The sequence below is a fragment of the Anguilla anguilla genome, chromosome 1 (genome assembly GCF_013347855.1).
Source record: "Anguilla anguilla isolate fAngAng1 chromosome 1, fAngAng1.pri, whole genome shotgun sequence".
In the NCBI taxonomy this organism is placed as follows: Eukaryota; Metazoa; Chordata; class Actinopteri; order Anguilliformes; family Anguillidae; genus Anguilla; species Anguilla anguilla.
Window position 1 is genome coordinate 57438023 of NC_049201.1, and position 19433 is coordinate 57457455.

The 19433-nt window shown below is 40.3% G+C and overlaps 2 protein-coding genes across 2 annotated transcripts; both read right to left on the reverse strand.

Annotated features, from left to right (window-relative positions):
- Window positions 1-2: 2 nt before the first annotated feature.
- LOC118229134 (fucolectin-like) lies at window positions 3-1893 on the reverse strand. Its single transcript, XM_035420866.1, has 4 exons — window positions 1890-1893; window positions 792-954; window positions 506-757; window positions 3-273 (listed from the first exon to the last, which is right to left on the reverse strand). Exons 1-4 carry the CDS (start codon window positions 1891-1893, stop codon window positions 3-5), a joined length of 690 nt encoding a protein of 229 aa, XP_035276757.1.
- Window positions 1894-4386: 2493 nt separating this feature from the next.
- On the reverse strand, window positions 4387-15727 carry LOC118208809. The gene is made up of 18 exons (XM_035383710.1): window positions 15576-15727; window positions 13879-13955; window positions 12988-13270; window positions 12759-12907; window positions 12201-12275; window positions 11722-12001; window positions 11445-11596; window positions 10965-11247; window positions 10736-10884; window positions 10166-10240; window positions 9687-9966; window positions 9410-9561; window positions 8933-9215; window positions 8704-8852; window positions 8146-8220; window positions 7667-7946; window positions 7390-7541; window positions 4387-4628 (listed from the first exon to the last, which is right to left on the reverse strand). The coding sequence occupies exons 1-18, from the start codon at window positions 15611-15613 to the stop codon at window positions 4621-4623; spliced, it is 2940 nt and encodes a 979-aa protein (XP_035239601.1). The 5' UTR covers window positions 15614-15727; the 3' UTR covers window positions 4387-4620.
- Between the last annotated feature and the right edge of the window lie 3706 nt (window positions 15728-19433).

The window sequence follows — 19433 nt, forward strand, 5'->3', positions numbered from 1 at the left end:
ATTTAGTTGCGCTTCTTGAATCGCTTGTGTTGCCATTGGCTTGGCATTCTAACAGAAAAATATAACTTCCCTCTCCTCATCACCACGCTTTCTACAAGGGAAAGGCTCTGTTCTTCCTGAGGTGATTTTGCAGCAATGCCATGTACCTCCACCTCACACAGAGTCAGGTATTTTTCTCTTCCTGGGAGAAAAATATTGACGTAGCGGCCCTCCATTTCTTTACACTGAAAGGTGATGGTATCCCCTGCTGGTATTGAGGATATCTTAGCACACCTATATGAGGAAACAAAGTATGCAAGGGGCAGTTATTAGGAATTCCAAGAGTTTCATACAATATGCAGAAGATGAAACACAAGATGTTTTGTCTGCCTTCAGATGGATTAAATGTTCGTTTTTAAAAAATTTAATACAGCATCTCAATACCAGAAAGTGTGAACTTAATTGTATGATATTTTATCTATGCCTGGACATCCTTCATCAATCAAACAGAAGCTAGATGCCTTACATGGGGTTGCTGTTGCCATTGTTTTTCAGAGAGTTCCCAATGCTGATCTCAGCTCCATTGATTCTTTCAGAACAGCAGTCCTGTCTGTTTGTGACAGTCACCGACATGACTCTGTACATCCCCCTCAGGTCCACTCTCCACCAGAGATTACATGGAGCTTTAGTGTGGGTGCAAGACCCATGAAAATAATCACCATCACGGTTTCCATCAATGGCATTGAGAGCAAATCCAGTACCATATAAAGTTGATTGAGTCGCTTGTGACAGTCACCAACATGACTCTGTACCTCCTCCTCAGGTCCACTGTCCACCAGGGATTAGATGGAGCTTTAGTGTGGGTGCAAGACCCATGAAAATAATCACCATCACGGTTTCCATCAATGGCATTGAGAGCAAATCCAGTACCATATAAAGTTGATTGAGTCGCTTTCCCCCTCAATGCCAGATTTTCTGTGCAGAGGGAGAAAAGAGGGATTAATGAAAGTTAGATGATGATCTCAATGCAAAACATACAGTCAGAATACAGTGAGTTCTGATTGCTTTCAGGATCTTATCCATATAAGGATATCTGTAAAAATCTAAGAGCTGCATGCTAACCAACACTTCAGAATATACTTTAATTACCCAGCCAATTACAAAGATCTAACCATGCAGTATTATATCCGAGTGTGTTGGATATCTGTTTTTTTTATTACTGCCTTTGAGAAACAGACTATATAATTTGATCTGGCAACCTTGCCCTGTGTGACCATAGGAATGTTATCTGTTCTCTTCCCCCCTCCATAAACATCAAACGAAACATTCTTGGGTCGATTAGAGTCATGCAGACGGTCCGTTTTTCTCCCCCTCCCATCAACAGGCATAAAAAGGTGGTGTCATGGTATCTCATTTTTACAAGCATCTAAACTACCCCTGATGAGACACAGAACACAAAACCGTTGGGGGCCAGAGATCAGTATGACCAAAGATGCCTTTTAAAGATATATATATATATATATATATATATATATATATATATATATATATATATATAATTTAAAAAACTGTTACCCCACAAATATCAAGCAAGTCTGAGAAGACTTCACCGAAAAATCACAAGAATGAAAAATGTACTGTTTGGGATGGGGCTTTATGGTGTCAGTGGAGGGACTAGATGGAACTTCTGTCAAGAGAAACAAGAATATGTGGATATCAAGTAACAGAAACAATTAAATGTATACAATTCTGTATAAACTCTACTGCCTGAATCTGATAATCAACTAAAAAATACTGTTTTGAAAAAATAATAGGAACTTTAGTTTTCACTTACTTCTTTTAAGTGTTCTTCATTTTGCTTGTTTGTTCATGCACTACTTCTGGAAAGACAGAAAGGTTGCTCAGTTCACCCATGAGTCCTACTGCATTCCTCAGTTCATCATTCATTTGTTGTGTGAATCAGCCTACTGATTCTCTCAATGTGAGGTGTCAGCTCAATTTAACATTGTTAAAAGGCTTTGTTTCAATTTACCAAAATGGCTTATGTACTTCAACAATCAGTGGTATAATCTATTTTTGCCAAAAAGTAATTAAAAAAAATTAAAAATCAAGTCAAAGAATAACACCTTCATTAATGCAATTAAAATAATATATTAAATATGTTACACGTCTTTGAATGCTTATAACAGATCTACAACAATATATAAGAATATATAAACAACGCATATGTGATATATGGGAATAATTACTTAAATTACAAAGCTGGCTTGCATTAATACAGAACAATCCTCATGGATAAAATGATTCAGCGAAATAAAAGTCGATTTGCCCCTCTTAAAAGAAACATAACAGAAATGTACTATCTTCTAGTTTTTTGTACAAGTAGCACTAATGCAGGGATAACAGGCTATTGGCATCAGCCTAAGTCACAAAAATCATATCACAATATTTGGCTTCGGCTTGGTAATAAGGAGAAGCATGCCAGAGATTGAAGTCTCACCACTTGGCAAAATGATGCTACTTACTTAAAAATGTCAAATGGCATGGTCTCATGCAAATTATACAGGCTATTTCACATACACCATTATTATTTAACACAAATATGCTAAAATCACCAATCAATAACCCTTTTATTTTCCATAGTTTCGGGATTAAGAAATGATATGAGAAGTTGTTAACTTGCTAACTGTTCCTTCCTATCTGTAACCAGGGTTTTTTTTCTTTCCACTGTTGCCTTAGGCTTGCTCCTGTGGGGGTTTAGGCCTGGATTGTCTGTGAAGTGTATTGTGACAATTGTTTGAGAAAGGCACTAAATAAATACATTTTATTAGATTTGATGATTTGATTTAACAGATAATATTTCAAATGTACAAAGATTATATTATACATAAAGAAAAGTTAGGCCTATTAATGCTTAAAAACACATATCAAGTCAGGAAAAAGCATTCATTAATGGAATGAAGATAATATCTGAAATATATGCAACAAATTTATGAATTTGTATAATACTTGTAATACAGAGCTCTCCGAAGGTATGTGGTAGAGTAAAATTTGTTATTTTCACTAAGGATTTGAGATCAAGCTAAATATAAGGCAAATATACCATCAGCTTTTATTTTGTGGTATTTACATGTGTATACATTTTACCATTTTACAGAAACAGCTGTTTTTGTGTTGAGTCCCCCCATTTTCAGCTGTGCAAAATTAAGTTAAGGGGCTATATTTTAACGATCTAAGCGCACAGTCTAAAGCGCATGGCGCTAGTGCATTTAGGGCGTGTCCAAATCCACTTTTGCTAGTTTAACGGCGGATAATCTGAGCACAAAGTAAGGCACATTGTTCGAAGGGGTTGTACTTAGTCTCTTAATTAATCATAGGTGTGTTTTGGGCGTAACATGAAATAAACCAATCAGAGTGTCATCTCCCATTCCTTTAAAAGCCAGATGCGCTTGCACCTTGGTGGATTGCTATTATAATGGCGGATAATTCTAATAAATATTATGACTAACCATTATGACGTGTATTTTTTCTAAATATTATGTGTGGAATTTTAAAGAGTTAAATTTATTCCGCCATACTTTTGTAAGTAGAAAAATAAATTTAAAAAAATAAAAATAAAGGGGAGACAATTTGACTGGACAAGGGGGTAGAGGATGTAGCACAAAGGGTGTGATTAAAAGCTCAATTTAACTGGGTTTGGTGGTAAACAATCAATGTTATCTGCAACTGGCCCACTACAATGTGAGACACCTCAGAGGGGTAAACTGTAGCTCCCATGTTTTCCAACATTGCGCATTGTGCATTTGCTTATGTAGGTGCATATTACTATCTTAATGCGCCCTTAAAATAACAGTAAAATACTGCACCATTGGCCTAAGACCAGGTTTTTGTTCGCGCAATCGCTTTCCGCTGCCTCAAGATAGCAATGCACCAACAATGCGCCTGACCACACCTCATTTTAAGACCAACCATGGGTGCAAGTACATCTGCTATTTGAACAACGTGGGCGCTGGATGGGAAAATGACAACTGCGTCGGCCTGAAACTAGCAAAGACACTAGCGTTGCGCTTGGCGCCACTTTGCACCGGGTGTAAGATAGAGCCCAAGGGATTAATTTACTAGTAAATCAAAACAAAAAAGTCTAATGATAACTGCATCAAATCAACGACCCATTGACATCAACAAATATTTGGTATCTCTTTTTTTGGAAAAATTTTTCCAGGCCTTCAGTGCAGTTGCCTTCAGTTCATCTTTATTTTGGGTTGTTTCTGTCTTCAGTTTCATCTGCAGCAAACTTGGCCAATCCAAAACTTTCTGCTTTTCTGCACTGATGAATCCTTTGGTTGCCTAGACCGTGTGTTTGGGGTCTACCACCCTGGTAGGGACAGAAGAGCTGGACACAGGGAGATGTGGGGATTCCGGATAACTCTGGCATTTTATTCAAATAGCGAGAAAGAGAATATAAGCACACTTGAGCACAAACAAATGCAAAAACCTTCGCCTGTCACCCTCACAGGATCTGGGCAAAAACAATAAACTAAAACAACAAAGACCAAATAAATGAAATTAAACACGGTCACTTTTCAGCCTTTCCCACAGCCTGTACGTGCTCTCTCTCTCGCTGTCGTGGGGATCCCAGCCTCAGGCGCCTAATGTGGAAAAAAGCACACTTTAAAATTCTGGATTGATTCATAACGTAATCCAGGTGTGTGCCTACTTAACTAGTAGGCGTGGCCCTCTAATTGCCCTGAATTCCTCCTGAAAACTGAGCCCTGCCACAGGGTCATTGTCTTGCTACAGGATGAAGCACCAGCTGATGAGGGTGAAGGAATTTCTTTGTACATAGCCAGACAAAATCTTCCAAGCTTGTCCTGCTGCTGCCATCCTCCATTACATCATCAATAAAGACAAGTGAGCCTGTTCCAGAAGCATTCATACTTGCCAAATCCATGTGATTACCTCCTCCATATTCCACAAATTAGATGGTGTGCTTTGGATGTTCCTTCCTTTCTCCACACTTTTTGGTTTCCAGTGTTTTGGTAAAGGTTTATTTTGGTCTGATCCGTCTAAAAAACTGTGTTAATCCTCACTTCCCCAACAACAGTCTACTTAGACAATATACTGACGCATGCCTAGTTTCAACTCAGCGTTAGCTAACCTGCAGGTAATGTTGAAGCACATCAGCAAAACCAACCTCACACTTAACTCAACCTGCCATCCCAATGGAATGAGAGCCATATCTAATCAATTTGTGTGATTATATGCAAATATCCTCAACAGCGATTGGAGCAAGATATCTGCATCTGATCCAATCATATATATGCCATTCTTAGTTGTGCAAGAGGATCAGGCAAAGATAAGCACACACAAGGAAGCAATTGCTGTAATATTTTATTTCTTTGTCTCACTTTAATGGCTCTGTAGTTTACTCTGATTATTCTGTAATATTTCCCAATATTTTGTGTTGTTTGGAAGTGTTTCGTTATGGATTAAATATATAACCTTGGAGATACAGTGCCTTCAGAAAGTATTCAGACCCCTTTCCACATGTTGTGTTACGTTACAGCCTTATTCTAAAATTGATTAAATTAATTTTTATTCTCATCAATCTACATACAATACCCCATGACAAAGTGAAAACAGGTTTAGAAATGTTTGCAAATTTATTAAAAATAAAAGACTGAAATATCACATTTACATAAGTATTCAGACCCTTTACTCAGTACATTGTTGAGGCACCTTTGGCAGCGATTACAACCTCGAGTCTTCTTGGGTATAACGCGACAAGCTTGGCACAGCTGTAGTTAGGGTATTTCTCCCATTTTTCTCTGCAGATCCTCTCAAGCTCTGTCAGGTTGGATGGGGAGAGTTGCAGCACAGCTATTTTCAGGTCTCTCATGAGTTGTCATTTTCCTGTTGGAAGGTGAACCTTCACCCCAGTCTGAGGTCCTGAGTGCTCTGGCGCAGGTTTTCATCAAGGATCTCTCTGTGCTTTGCTCCGTTCATCTTTCCCTCAATCCTGTCTCCCAGTTCATGCTGCTGAAAAACAGCCCCACAGCATGATGCTGCCACCACCATGCTTCACCATAGGGATGGTATTAGTCAGGTGATGAGCGGTGCCTGGTTTCCTCCTGATGTGACACTTGGCATTGTAGCCAAAGAGTTGAATCTTGGTTTCATCAGACCAGAAAATCTTGTTTCTCATGGTCTGAGAGTCCTTTAGGTACCTTTTTACAAACTCCTAGTGAGATGTCATGTGCCTTTTACTGAGGAGTGGCTTCCGTCTGGCCACTTTACCATGAAGGCCTGATTGATGGAGTGCTGCAGAGATGGTTGTCTTTCTGGAAGGTTCTCCCATCTCCACAGAGGAACTCTGGAGCTCTGTCAGAGTGGCCATCGGGTTCTTGATAACCTCCCTGACCAAGGTTCTTCTCCCTCAATTGCTCAGTTTAGCCTGGCAGCCAGCTTTAGGAAGAGTCCTGGTGGTTCCAAACTTCTTTTATTTAAAAATGATGGAGGCCACTGTGTTCTTTGGGACCTTCAATGCTGCGGTATTGTTTTCGTACCCTTCGCCAGATCTGTACCTCGCCACAATCCTGTCTCTGAGGTCTACAGACAATTCCTTCGACTTCAAGGTCTGGTTTTTGCTCTGACATGCACTGTCAATGGTGGGACCATATGAAGACAGGTGTGTTCCTTTCCAAATCATGTCCAGTCAATTGAATTTACCACAGGTCGACTACAATCAAGTGGTGAAACATCTCAAGTAAGATCAATGGAAACAGGATACACCTGAGCTAAATTCTGAGTGTCATAACACAGGGTCTGAATACTTATGTGAATGTGATATTTCAGTTTTTTATTTTTTATACATTTGCTAAAATTGATAAAAACCTGTTTTCACTTTGTCATTATGGGGTATTATTTGTAGATTGATGAGAATAAAAATTAATTTATTCAATTTTAGAATAAGGCCGTAATGTAACAAAATGTGGTGAAGTGAAGGGGTCTGAATACTTTCCGAAAGGACTGTACATTTAGCTTACACATTATAAGTATAGTCAGAAATGTAAAATGATTACCATGAAAAACAGTATCCTGGTCGTGACATTTGTTGCATAGCTATGCTATTGAAAAGCTAGGTCTGGTGAATTTGTTTGTAAGTCACACATTTTAGTTTTAGGCTGGCAAAATGCATCCATGAGGGTCATGTAACTGTTGAATAAAGTTTTTTTCTACACTCAGAGGTCATCAGAATTATCCATTTCAGTGTGATGTTTAGAAACAATTTTGTCATGAAAGACCAGGCCTCTAGAATCCCCTAGAGTCACTCAACCCCTTGCTTCTGGCTAACAAACATCATGCCCTTTTTATCATTTTACAATTCCACCACTGTGTACAAGCACATACCATTGAGAACAGCGCTTCCATTTACTTCTACCTCACAAAGAGTCAAGACCCTCCCTCTCCCAGGGAGGAACACGTTAACATAGCGTCCCTCCATCCCATGGCACTGGAAGGTGACAGATTCCCCTCCTTTTATGTGGGAAATCCCAGCACAGCTGTAAAGATGAGACAGAAAGAAACAACAATGCACAAAAAGCAGTGCCACTTAGCTTCAGTGTTAAATCAGCAGAATGACATAGACAAATCATTTCTAACGTTAAGCCAGGCATCGATGCCTTACACTGGGTTGTCATTGCCATTGTTTTCCAAAGAGTCCCCTACACGGATCTCTGCTCCGTCCAGCCTGGAAGCACAGCAGTCCGCTCTGTTAGTGACAGTCACTGAGGTGACTCTGTGTTTTCTAAGGAGATCCACTCTCCACCAGGGGTTTTTTTCAACTGTAGTGTGAGTACAAGTTTGAGCATCATACAATGGGCTGCGGTTTCTGTCAATGGCCCTGTCTGCACCACCATAATGTTGAGTTGAAGACTGAGTTGCTTTTCCACCAGTTGCTGCATTATCTACCGTAGAAACAGGAAAGACAAAATGGTGGCCAAAGTCAATACAAAGATTCACTTCTATCAATTTGGTGTTGCCATTTAATATTAAATTGCTCAAGTCAGTACGGCTCATGATTCCCCATGTGGACAAATGACAGCACTGCGCTCCACAACGCATTTAGAGGTGACACATGTCAGAGTAATGGCCGTGAAAATTTACCTGGTGTTGTAACTCTACACTTTGGCTCTGTGAATTCATCTCCATCACTGGTCACTGGATCCATCACCATGTTCCCTGTGTAGAGTAAGAAAATAAAATCAGGGATACCACTGAGCAAATAGTGCTAGAGCCTATCCTAGCATGCATTGGGCGAGAGGCAGGAATACACCCTGGGCAGGTCGCCAATCTATCACAGGGCGCACACACAATTCACTCACACACTCATACCTATGGCCAATTTGGAGTTGAGTTCGATTTGCCTACTTTCATGTCTTTCGACTGTGAGAGGAAACCAGAGTACACAGAGGAAAACAGGGAGAACGTGAAAGCTTCACACAAAAAGGAATTGAAACCCAGGACTTTCTTGCTGTGAGGCGACAGTGCTATGCACTGCGCCACTGTGCCGCCCACCTGTTTGTACAGTTGAAAGTCCCTTACAGTTTTACATTTGAATTATCCTAAAAAGTTTTATTGTGCCTTCAAGGAAATGCAGACATGTCCTTCTCACAAAACCTGCATGTGTCTGTGTTCAGGCTAATGACCCTTGTTCATACCAACCAGGAACAGAGCTTGCATTGACTTCCACCTCACATAGAGTTAGGACTTCAGAGCTTCCTGGCTGGAAGACATTGACATAGCGCCCCTCCATTCCATGACACTGAAAAGTTATGGACTTTCCTGCTGGGATGGTGGACACCACAGCACACCTGGGATAAGTTAAAGGGTGAGATTAATATCATAAGGGTTATGAATTTTCATAACTATGGCTAACTCCTTCATTTCTTACAATGTGTTGTTGTTTCCATTGTTTTCCATTGAGTTCCCAATGCGTATTTGAGCCCCATTGATCCTCTCACTGCAGCAGTCTCCTCTGTTAGTGATGGTCACTGAGGTCACGCTGTATACATTGAGCAGATCCACTCTCCACCAGGGGTCATCCTGGATTTTAGTGTGCGTGCAGGATCCAGAGGTATATTCTGAGTCACGTCTGCCGTCAATTGCATTCCTGGCTTCAGCTAAACAATTATACTGTGATGACTGTGAAGCCTTTCCCCTCAGGGCCACATTCTCTATAGGACAGACAGAGCAAAAGTATCAAGTTCCAAGTATCAAGTAACAGCAATTTCACAATTATTTTGTAATTATTTAAAAAATTAAAGATTTATCATACATTAATATGATATTGCAGAATTATTTTCTTAACTATGGCATACTTCTTTATTACTCCTAGCTATGACAATGAAAAGTATTCTTTTTTCAGTACCATTATGAATCACATTGGCGTCCACCTCCACCTCACAAAGAGTCAAGACCCTCTCTCTCCCAGGGAGGAACACGTTAACATAGCGTCCCTCCATCCCATGGCACTGGAAGGTGACAGATTCCCCTCCTTTTATGTGGGAAATCCCAGCACAGCTGTAAAGATGAGACAGAAAGAAACAACAATACACAAAAAGCAGTGCCACTTAGCTTTAGTGTTAAATCAGCAGAATGACATAGACAAAGCATTTCTAACGTTAAGCCAGGCATCGATGCCTTACACTGGGTTGTCATTGCCATTGTTTTCCAAAGAGTCCCCTACACGGATCTCTGCTCCGTCCAGCCTGGAAGCACAGCAGTCCGCTCTGTTAGTGACAGTCACTGAGGTGACTCTGTGTTTTCTAAGGAGATCCACTCTCCACCAGGGGTTTTTTTCAACTGTAGTGTGAGTACAGGTTTGAGCATCATACAATGGGCTGCGGTTTCTGTCAATGGCCCTGTCTGCACCACCATAATGTTGAGTTGAAGACTGAGTTGCTTTTCCACCAGTTGCTGCATTATCTACCGTAGAAACAGGAAAGACAAAATGGCGGCCAAAGTCAATACAAAGATTCACTTCTATCAATTTGGTGTTGCCATTTAATATTAAATTGCTCAAGTCAGTACGGCTCATGATTCCCCATGTGGACAAATGACAGCACTGCGCTCCACAACGCATTTAGAGGTGACACATGTCAGAGTAATGGCCGTGAAAATTTACCTGGTGTTGTAACTCTACACTTTGGCTCTGTGAATTCATCTCCATCACTGGTCACTGGATCCATCACCATGTTCCCTGTGTAGAGTAAGAAAATAAAATCAGGGATACCACTGAGCAAATAGTGCTGGCGCCTCTCCCAGCATGCATTGGGCGAGAGGCAGGAATACACCCTGGGCAGGTCGCCAATCTATCACAGGGCGCACACACAATTCACTCACACACTCATACCTATGGCCAATTTGGAGTCGAGTTCGATTTAGAGTTCGATTTGCCTACTTTCATGTCTTTCGACTGTGAAAGGAAACCAGAGTACACAGAGGAAAACAGGGAGAACGTGAAAGCTTCACACAGAAAGGAATTGAAACCCAGGACTTTCTTGCTGTGAGGCGACAGCGCTATGCACTGTGCCACTGTGCCGCCCACCTGTTTGTACAGTTGAAAGTCCCTTACAGTTTTACATTTGAATTATCCTAAAAAGTTTTATTGTGCCTTCAAGGAAATGCAGACATGTCCTTCTCACAAAACCTGCATGTGTCTGTGTTCAGGCTAATGACCCTTGTTCATACCAACCAGGAACAGAGCTTGCATTGACTTCCACCTCACATAGAGTTAGGACTTCAGAGCTTCCTGGCTGGAAGACATTGACATAGCGCCCCTCCATTCCATGACACTGAAAAGTTATGGACTTTCCTGCTGGGATGGTGGACACCACAGCACACCTGGGATAAGTTAAAGGGTGAGATTAATATCATAAGGGTTATGAATTTTCATAACTATGGCTAACTCCTTCATTTCTTACAATGTGTTGTTGTTTCCATTGTTTTCCATTGAGTTCCCAATGCGTATTTGAGCCCCATTGATCCTCTCACTGCAGCAGTCTCCTCTGTTAGTGATGGCCACTGAGGTCACGCTGTATACATTGAGCAGATCCACTCTCCACCAGGGGTCATCCTGGATTTTAGTGTGCGTGCAGGATCCAGAGGTATATTCTGAGTCACGTCTGCCGTCAATTGCATTCCTGGCTTCAGCTAAACAATTATACTGTGATGACTGTGAAGCCTTTCCCCTCAGGGCCACATTCTCTATAGGACAGACAGAGCAAAAGTATCAAGTTCCAAGTATCAAGTAACAGCAATTTCACAATTATTTTGTAATTATTTAAAAAATTAAAGATTTATCATACATTAATATGATATTGCAGAATTAGTTTCTTAACTATGGCATACTTCTTCTTTATTACTCCTAGCTATGACAATGAAAAGTATTCTTTTCTCAGTACCATTATGAATCACATTGGCGTCCACCTCCACCTCACAAAGAGTCAAGACCCTCTCTCTCCCAGGGAGGAACACGTTAACATAGCGTCCCTCCATCCCATGGCACTGGAAGGTGACAGATTCCCCTCCTTTTATGTGGGAAATCCCAGCACAGCTGTAAAGATGAGACAGAAAGAAACAACAATACACAAAAACCAGTGCCACTTAGCTTCAGTGTTAAATCAGCAGAATGACATAGACAAAGCATTTCTAACGTTAAGCCAGGCATCGATGCCTTACACTGGGTTGTCATTGCCATTGTTTTCCAAAGAGTCCCCTACACGGATCTCTGCTCCGTCCAGCCTGGAAGCACAGCAGTCCGCTCTGTTAGTGACAGTCACTGAGGTGACTCTGTGTTTTCTAAGGAGATCCACTCTCCACCAGGGGTTTTTTTCAACTGTAGTGTGAGTACAGGTTTGAGCATCATACAATGGGCTGCGGTTTCTGTCAATGGCCCTGTCTGCACCACCATAATGTTGAGTTGAAGACTGAGTTGCTTTTCCACCAGTTGCTGCATTATCTACCGTAGAAACAGGAAAGACAAAATGGCGGCCAAAGTCAATACAAAGATTCACTTCTATCAATTTGGTGTTGCCATTTAATATTAAATTGCTCAAGTCAGTACGGCTCATGATTCCCCATGTGGACAAATGACAGCACTACGCTCCACAACGCATTTAGAGGTGACACATGTCAGAGTAATGGCCGTGAAAATTTACCTGGTGTTGTAACTCGACACTTTGGCTCTGTGAATTCATCTCCATCACTGGTCACTGGATCCATCACCATGTTCCCTGTGTAGAGTAAGAAAATAAAATCAGGGATACCACTGAGCAAATAGTGCTAGAGCCTATCCCAGCATGCATTGTGCGAGAGGCAGGAATACACCCTGGGCAGGTCGCCAATCTATCACAGGGCGCACACACAATTCACTCACACACTCATACCTATGGCCAATTTGGAGTTGAGTTCGATTTGCCTACTTTCATGTCTTTCGACTGTGAGAGGAAACCAGAGTACACAGAGGAAAACAGGGAGAACGTGAAAGCTTCACACAAAAAGGAATTGAAACCCAGGACTTTCTTGCTGTGAGGCGACAGTGCTATGCACTGCGCCACTGTGCCGCCCACCTGTTTGTACAGTTGAAAGTCCCTTACAGTTTTACATTTGAATTATCCTAAAAAGTTTTATTGTGCCTTCAAGGAAATGCAGACATGTCCTTCTCACAAAACCTGCATGTGTCTGTGTTCAGGCTAATGACCCTTGTTCATACCCACCAGGAACAGAGCTTGCATTGACTTCCACCTCACATAGAGTTAGGACTTCAGAGCTTCCTGGCTGGAAGACATTGACATAGCGCCCCTCCATTCCATGACACTGAAAAGTTATGGACTTTCCTGCTGGGATGGTGGACACCACAGCACACCTGGGATAAGTTAAAGGGTGAGATTAATATCATAAGGGTTATGAATTTTCATAACTATGGCTAACTCCTTCATTTCTTACAATGTGTTGTTGTTTCCATTGTTTTCCATTGAGTTCCCAATGCGTATTTGAGCCCCATTGATCCTCTCACTGCAGCAGTCTCCTCTGTTAGTGATGGTCACTGAGGTCACGCTGTATACATTGAGCAGATCCACTCTCCACCAGGGGTCATCCTGGATTTTAGTGTGCGTGCAGGATCCAGAGGTATATTCTGAGTCACGTCTGCCGTCAATTGCATTCCTGGCTTCAGCTAAACAATTATACTGTGATGACTGTGAAGCCTTTCCCCTCAGGGCCACATTCTCTATAGGACAGACAGAGCAAAAGTATCAAGTTCCAAGTATCAAGTAACAGCAATTTCACAATTATTTTGTAATTATTGAAAAAATTAAAGATTTATCATATATTAATATGATATTGCAGAATTATTTTCTTAACTATGGCATACTTCTTTATTACTCCTAGCCATGACAATAAAACTTATTCTTTTTTCAGTACCATTATGAATCACACTGGCATCCATCTCCACCTCACAGAGTTTCCTGAACCAAAATATGTTTCTGTGGCTGACAGTGTCCATCATTGCAGTTGATGTATCATTACATATTCATGGACATACTAGAATCTGCACATTTTATGCCCAAGTCTCAATATGGAAAATTATATGGTTCACAATGTCAGATGAACAGAAGAGAAAGCTTCTAAAAGTTTTTCTTATAAAAATAGAGTATTATCACACTTGATGTCATCTATCAGCAAGAAAGCAATCTATCAATTCATCTATCGATTCCTTATATTTAATGAAGCGCCATTAAAAACATCAGCACAAAAAGTACTTGTCTGTGCAATTCTTTGTGCCGATCAGGACAAAAATAAGAAATATTTCCCCTCCCCTCCGCGATAGCCAGTTACCTAGTGTATGTTCATGGTCCTCACATTGTCCCAAAGCTAGGATTCCAGTCAGTATAATTACTGTGACCCCCTTCATCCTAGAACAGAAGAGCAGAGATCTTCACTATCATACATGTGCATGAATTTGTTCAATGATTGAAATGTTTTAAATGTTCTAAGGGAACTTCTTATGTTTAACACAACAGTAATTCCAGTCTACTTTAAGGTTAAGATCTCTTGTGTCAAAAACATGCAATTCTCCTTTTAAAAAATAAATTAAAAAGTTTGTAATACACTGTATACTTTTTCAAATCATTCTCAAAGGCAAATCAGTTGGAAGCCCTGACATACTGAGCTATAGGGCTATAAATCAAATACTATAAATCATAACTGGTCTGACCTGTATTATTTCACCATTGCAAAACAATGCGGCACAGTTGCCAAATGACTTGGAAGTCAGCACAAATGGAAACATTTTTTTCATGGAAACATTGGCTAATGTTACATTCCTTCTGGTTAAGAGTTACGAGAGTTGTCCATAGTGCTGGACACGCATCTCTTCATATTAACGGCAAGGACCACAAGATGGTCAACTTGTAGTTAAAGGCAGAACGTTTTCGGTTCACAGTGCTCTCCGCAGAAGAACATAGCCAACTCGTTCCAATATTCAGATAATTCAGTTATTCAGTCTGTTTCGACAACAAGATTCTGGTCAGCTTGGAGGGATGTTTCATTCTGGTAGCCTACTTGATCATCTCCTCTTGTGAGCGGGTAGAGAGCGTTAACTTTTGCCTGTGTGTTTTTCTTTCTGTGATAGAGTGACAGTATGGCCACAGCATGTAGGCATTGAAAATAGTGAGTTCCATTCAATACGTGATTTAGTATATGAAATCTGCATAATATTACAAAAGACAGGACCTATAACAAAAATTTCAGTTCTCAATTTTAAGGTCGAACTGGGGAAAAAAATTTTGAACAACATTCATTCTTCAATTGTTCAAAACTTTTTGACAGTCCTACATCTGAAACAAAGATTCAGTGACTAATATGAAATCCTTCAGCAGTCTGCAATATAATAACTTTTTTTGCTTTCAAGATATAAAGACAAATTCAAAATCTCAACATAATTAAAAACTACACCATATAGCCTAACTGTGCTTTATGAAGCATTATATCAAATGTTAAATTGCACTGTGAGTTGGTTTTGCTCAAGCACAAGGAAAGAACCTGGCTGAAATTCCTGCTTCTGCGTTATGTAGGCCAGTTACAGTTTTTCACTTTACACATGTATTTATTCTTCACCATGTATGCATATTACAATAATTTGGATAATAAAGACTTTTGGGTGTGTTAGATAGTTTTGTAGTATTACAGCCATATAAATCACAATGTAGGGGCTGCTGGGTAGCTTATTCTCTTAAAGCACTGTTGAACTGCTTGAACAGGCCCCAAGGTCAGGTATCAAATCCAGACCATATCTATGCTGCCAGTTGAGCTGCACATAAAGTCTTTCTCAATCTCATGTCCATGTGAGCCTGAATTGTGAACTGCAGCATGATACAAAGCAACTACTGATATCACATTTTGAAGAAAAACACATGATTATTTGCTGTCTCCTGAATTTACAGTGGACATTTTAGCAGTTTGTGCTCATTAAATATGACTGCATTTCAAAATAAAAAAAAAAAAAAAAAAAAACCTACTTCATAAAAACCTACCTTAATTTTCCATAAATTTGTTCTTTGAGGATCATCATCTGTTTTCTGGGACACTGATTAAAGATAGCAGTGAGAAAGAGAGCTTCACAAATGCAGAAGTTATAGTAGCTCTATGAAGAGCTGTGTCTACCAATGGTATTTTTTCAAGAATTTTGGCTTCATAAAAGACATCTGTTCCATTACATAGCCACGCAAACCTGAACTTTACCCCGAACTGTCCAGTGTACAGTAAATATTAGTTCCCAATATTTGCACTGAAAGCTCTTTGTATTTGTATTGTTTTCTGCCCTCCTACAATATAGTAACGGTAGAGTGACATTAATTATTTTTGTAACATACTGTCAGATATCTCGTCTTTGCGATTATCATCTTTGATAAACAAACAATATCATTAGAATGATCAGAGGAATGTATCTATTTACTCCCTGTCCCCGCTCCCCACCCTTTTGCTCCACAAACATGAATGGGATCATCCTTGAGGCAATTAAGATATGTATCAGGCTACGTTTCCCAGAGCCTCCTTAGTGCTAAATGCCTCATAACGTATACCTTAAAGTTTTCCTTTAGTTGTCGAGCTGTTTCCCAGCACCTCCTTAGCTAAGGTATACCTTCTGAAAGGTATACCTTTAGAAGGGTGGTCTGAGGCACTCGCTGTCCCTTAGCTATGCGCTCCGCTCATCCTCTCACAGTTTTAGCATTATTAGGCCAACATTTTGCTTTTTAAATCGACAGTTGTACTACATTGCTCATCTAGTAGCCTACATTTGCATGCACAAATGACATAGCTTAATAATAACTTTATGAAAATTTATTATCCAAACCACGTTTCTATGCATAGCACATCATGAGAATGTTGTCGTTTCACCTGTCTATTCCCATCATGATGGTAATAAATTAGGGCCTATCCATAATACTAATCCAATTTGTGAAAAAAATAAGCTTATATTATTTTTACGTAGTGGAGCTTACTGATGATATTGTCATGGTTCTGTGTTCCTGTCTGTGTTTCCCTTGTTGGGCCGGCAGATGGCGGCACTTCTGTTTTGTGTCCTGCTCCCCCCTGTTTAATTGTATGATTGTTTTCAATTGTCTAATCATTGTTTTCTGGCTGTCTCGTTTCCCCTTCCCTTCCGTGGCCTGATTGTTCATGGTGCCCTCCTGTGTCTCGTCAGTGTCTGTCTATTTAATTTCCCGTCTCCTGGACTCAGGGGCTGGATCCTTGTTGGTTGTGTTTTCGCTCGTGGTTCCACATGTGTCTGCCTGAGAGTTTGCCCGTGTTTCCCCGTGCCTGTTTTTGTTCACCTGCTTCTGCCTGTTCACCTGTTTAGCGTCTCTCTTTGGATTTTCTGTTTTTTTTTTTTTTTTGTCATTAAAGTCTGTATTTCACTTTTGGAGTTCATGGGTTTTTTTAACTGTGCATTTGGGTCCATTCCCTCGACAATCCGTGACAGATATGGCTTTTCTGACTGCATACCTTGTAGAAATCAGTTTGTTTGTGTGTGAGTCAATGATCACACTGACTTGGAACAAATCACTGGTTTATTAAGAATATAAAACCCGTGTGAGCAAAGCCAATGGCAGATATCGCGTTCGCGTTCTTTGTTGCCGATGAAGTGGATGCAATAGAAATCCCACTACATCTGGCAATTTTGGCTAATTATAATTTCGAGACCATTGATAATGTTTGGCCAGCTAATTATTCTTTGTTTTACTGGGGGTATACAAGAACAGCTAGAAATACTATATAATAACACTCACTACAAATGGATGTGAATCAAGTCTTCATTTATTATTATTATTATTATTGGATACAGGAGTTTGTGTACCAAGAGTGTCTTCTAATTACTTTCTCATATTTTATTCAGGGGTTTTGATAGTTATTTCGATATAAACTCCATTGCAGAGATATTTATTAAGACAGCATTTATGAGGAATGTGTAAAGTGTTCAATTGTGAATGTCAGTACTCTGATAAAAATAATTTGGTGTCTGTCTGATAGTTCATGAAGTTTATCTTGGAATAATGATGGATAAGACAGAAGTCTCATAACTTCCTTGTGGGTGGTGACAGCTTTTCAGAGCCAATTGGCGCTTCGCTCAAACCAGAGCAAGTCGTTTCCCATCATGCATGAAGATGTGCAGCCGGTGGAGATCAACCCTGAAAACTGAGCGCCTCGCTCCCGTGAGATTTCCGCGGCTCGCGCAGTCGGATTTCCAGAGCAAGTATATGGCATCTAATGCCAATAATCAGCACGAGCAGATATTCACCGCGCGAGTAAAAAACAGCAGTCACGCGCGCGCAGATATTCACTGCGCGAGTAAAACAAGCAGACACGCGCGCAGATATTCACTGCGCGAGCACAAAACCACTTTCGCGCACGAAAATTTCAACACCGAGAGTAAAACAATGAGCCGCGCGCGAGCTGGTTCTACTCGCTCGCAAAATATTTCTCCGCGCTCGCGAAGAGCCACTTTCTCCTGGCGCGGACTAGAATTGATTTTTGTCAGTGTGGGGGCGGGGATGGGGTGGAGACTTATGCTAATGTATTCACTAGTATGATTGGTCACTTTAAATACGAAGCCCATACACTTCCTATGCCTTCTAACTGCAACGTTCTTGTTAGCTAAGGTAGGGACGATATGGAGACACAAGTTGTTGTGAGTAGCCTACTGGAGACAATACAGTGTCACATGTTTATTAATATATGTAATTAAAGCCCCATTCAGATCAGATTTAGTGGGTAATACTTTGGTTAATGGAATGCCCAATGTTCTCTTGAAACCCAGCATTTAGGTGGGTATTTAGTGGGTCGGTACCATTCACACACTGGAGCTGGGTTGTTTACGATTCTATCGTCATTGCTTAACTTAAGACTATCCAACAGCAAATCAATGTGGATGAACATATCACTTTAACAGGTAAGCCTATTCATAAGGCATACCCGGTATAGAATTAATCATGATCAATTTCCAGACGCGCTTTTGCCTTTCATCTACGATCATTTTTGCACTGCAGAGAAAAGTCAGCAGGAATCAGTGGATATGCTGCTACAGTTGCCTATATATTGTGTGACAAAAACAAATTAACATTAGACCTTTGTTTCAATAAGAACAAAATAATTCACCCATATGTAGCCTATATCCTTTTTCCTGGGCTTCCAAGAAGTCCCAGACTATGGCTTATATGTCCCGATTGATGCTCTTCATTTTACCTTTTGTAGCCTACTGTATATGTATTTATTGAAACTATCACAAGGTCTCATCTTGACTCTTAAAGAGATTAGCAGATGATCTTTAGTAGGCATAGCTTCCTCTTCTGCAATATTAGATTGATGTAAAATGATTATGAAAACACTTGTTATATTAAAACGTCATTCATACGCCTTTACAAGTGAGACAATCGATTTGCATGGCATCGATTGATACACTTTTCAGCACCACAGTGAAGGCCAGCTCCAACTTACGACGTACCTGTGAAACTGTCCCTTAAGGCAACTGCTAAGGTATAGTCTAGGAAACACTCGTAAAATAGCGCGCTCCCTTTGAAAGGTATACTTCAGAAACCTTCGTAGAACATTAAGGTACATCGAAACTGGGAAACGCAGCCCAGGTCTTATCTCTATTCAAGTTTATATTGTTGAAATGTAACTGATTTGTGCTCATGCGGTCCCAGAAACCACTGAAGCAGCACGTTCTCTGTGGAATTGATAAAAGGAGAGCAACAGTGCGTAGCCTATGTAAAAGTGCACTCCAAGGATAAAGGAGGGAGAAATGTGCTGAATTCGTTTTGACTGATTAAATTACTTTTTTAAAAATTGCACTATGTATTTCTATGACTACTTTTTCCATTTTGTGGTTT

What these genes read in the sequence shown, in the direction of transcription:
- LOC118229134 (XM_035420866.1), bottom strand. An exon ending in ACAGTGGACCTGAGGAGGAG is followed by an intron (nt 758 to 791) that starts GTACAGAGTCAT and finishes GTCACAAGCGAC; the next exon opens with TCAATCAACTTTATATGGTA. An exon ending in AATGGCAACAGCAACCCCAT is followed by an intron (nt 274 to 505) that starts GTAAGGCATCTA and finishes TTCCTCATATAG; the next exon opens with GTGTGCTAAGATATCCTCAA.
- LOC118208809 (XM_035383710.1), bottom strand. Translation starts at nt 15,613, where the DNA reads ATGATGATCCTCAAAGAACAAATTTATGGAAAATTAAG. An exon ending in GTGTAGAGTTACAACACCAG is followed by an intron (nt 9,967 to 10,165) that starts GTAAATTTTCAC and finishes TTTCTACGGTAG; the next exon opens with ATAATGCAGCAACTGGTGGA. An exon ending in AATGGCAATGACAACCCAGT is followed by an intron (nt 9,562 to 9,686) that starts GTAAGGCATCGA and finishes TCATCTTTACAG; the next exon opens with CTGTGCTGGGATTTCCCACA.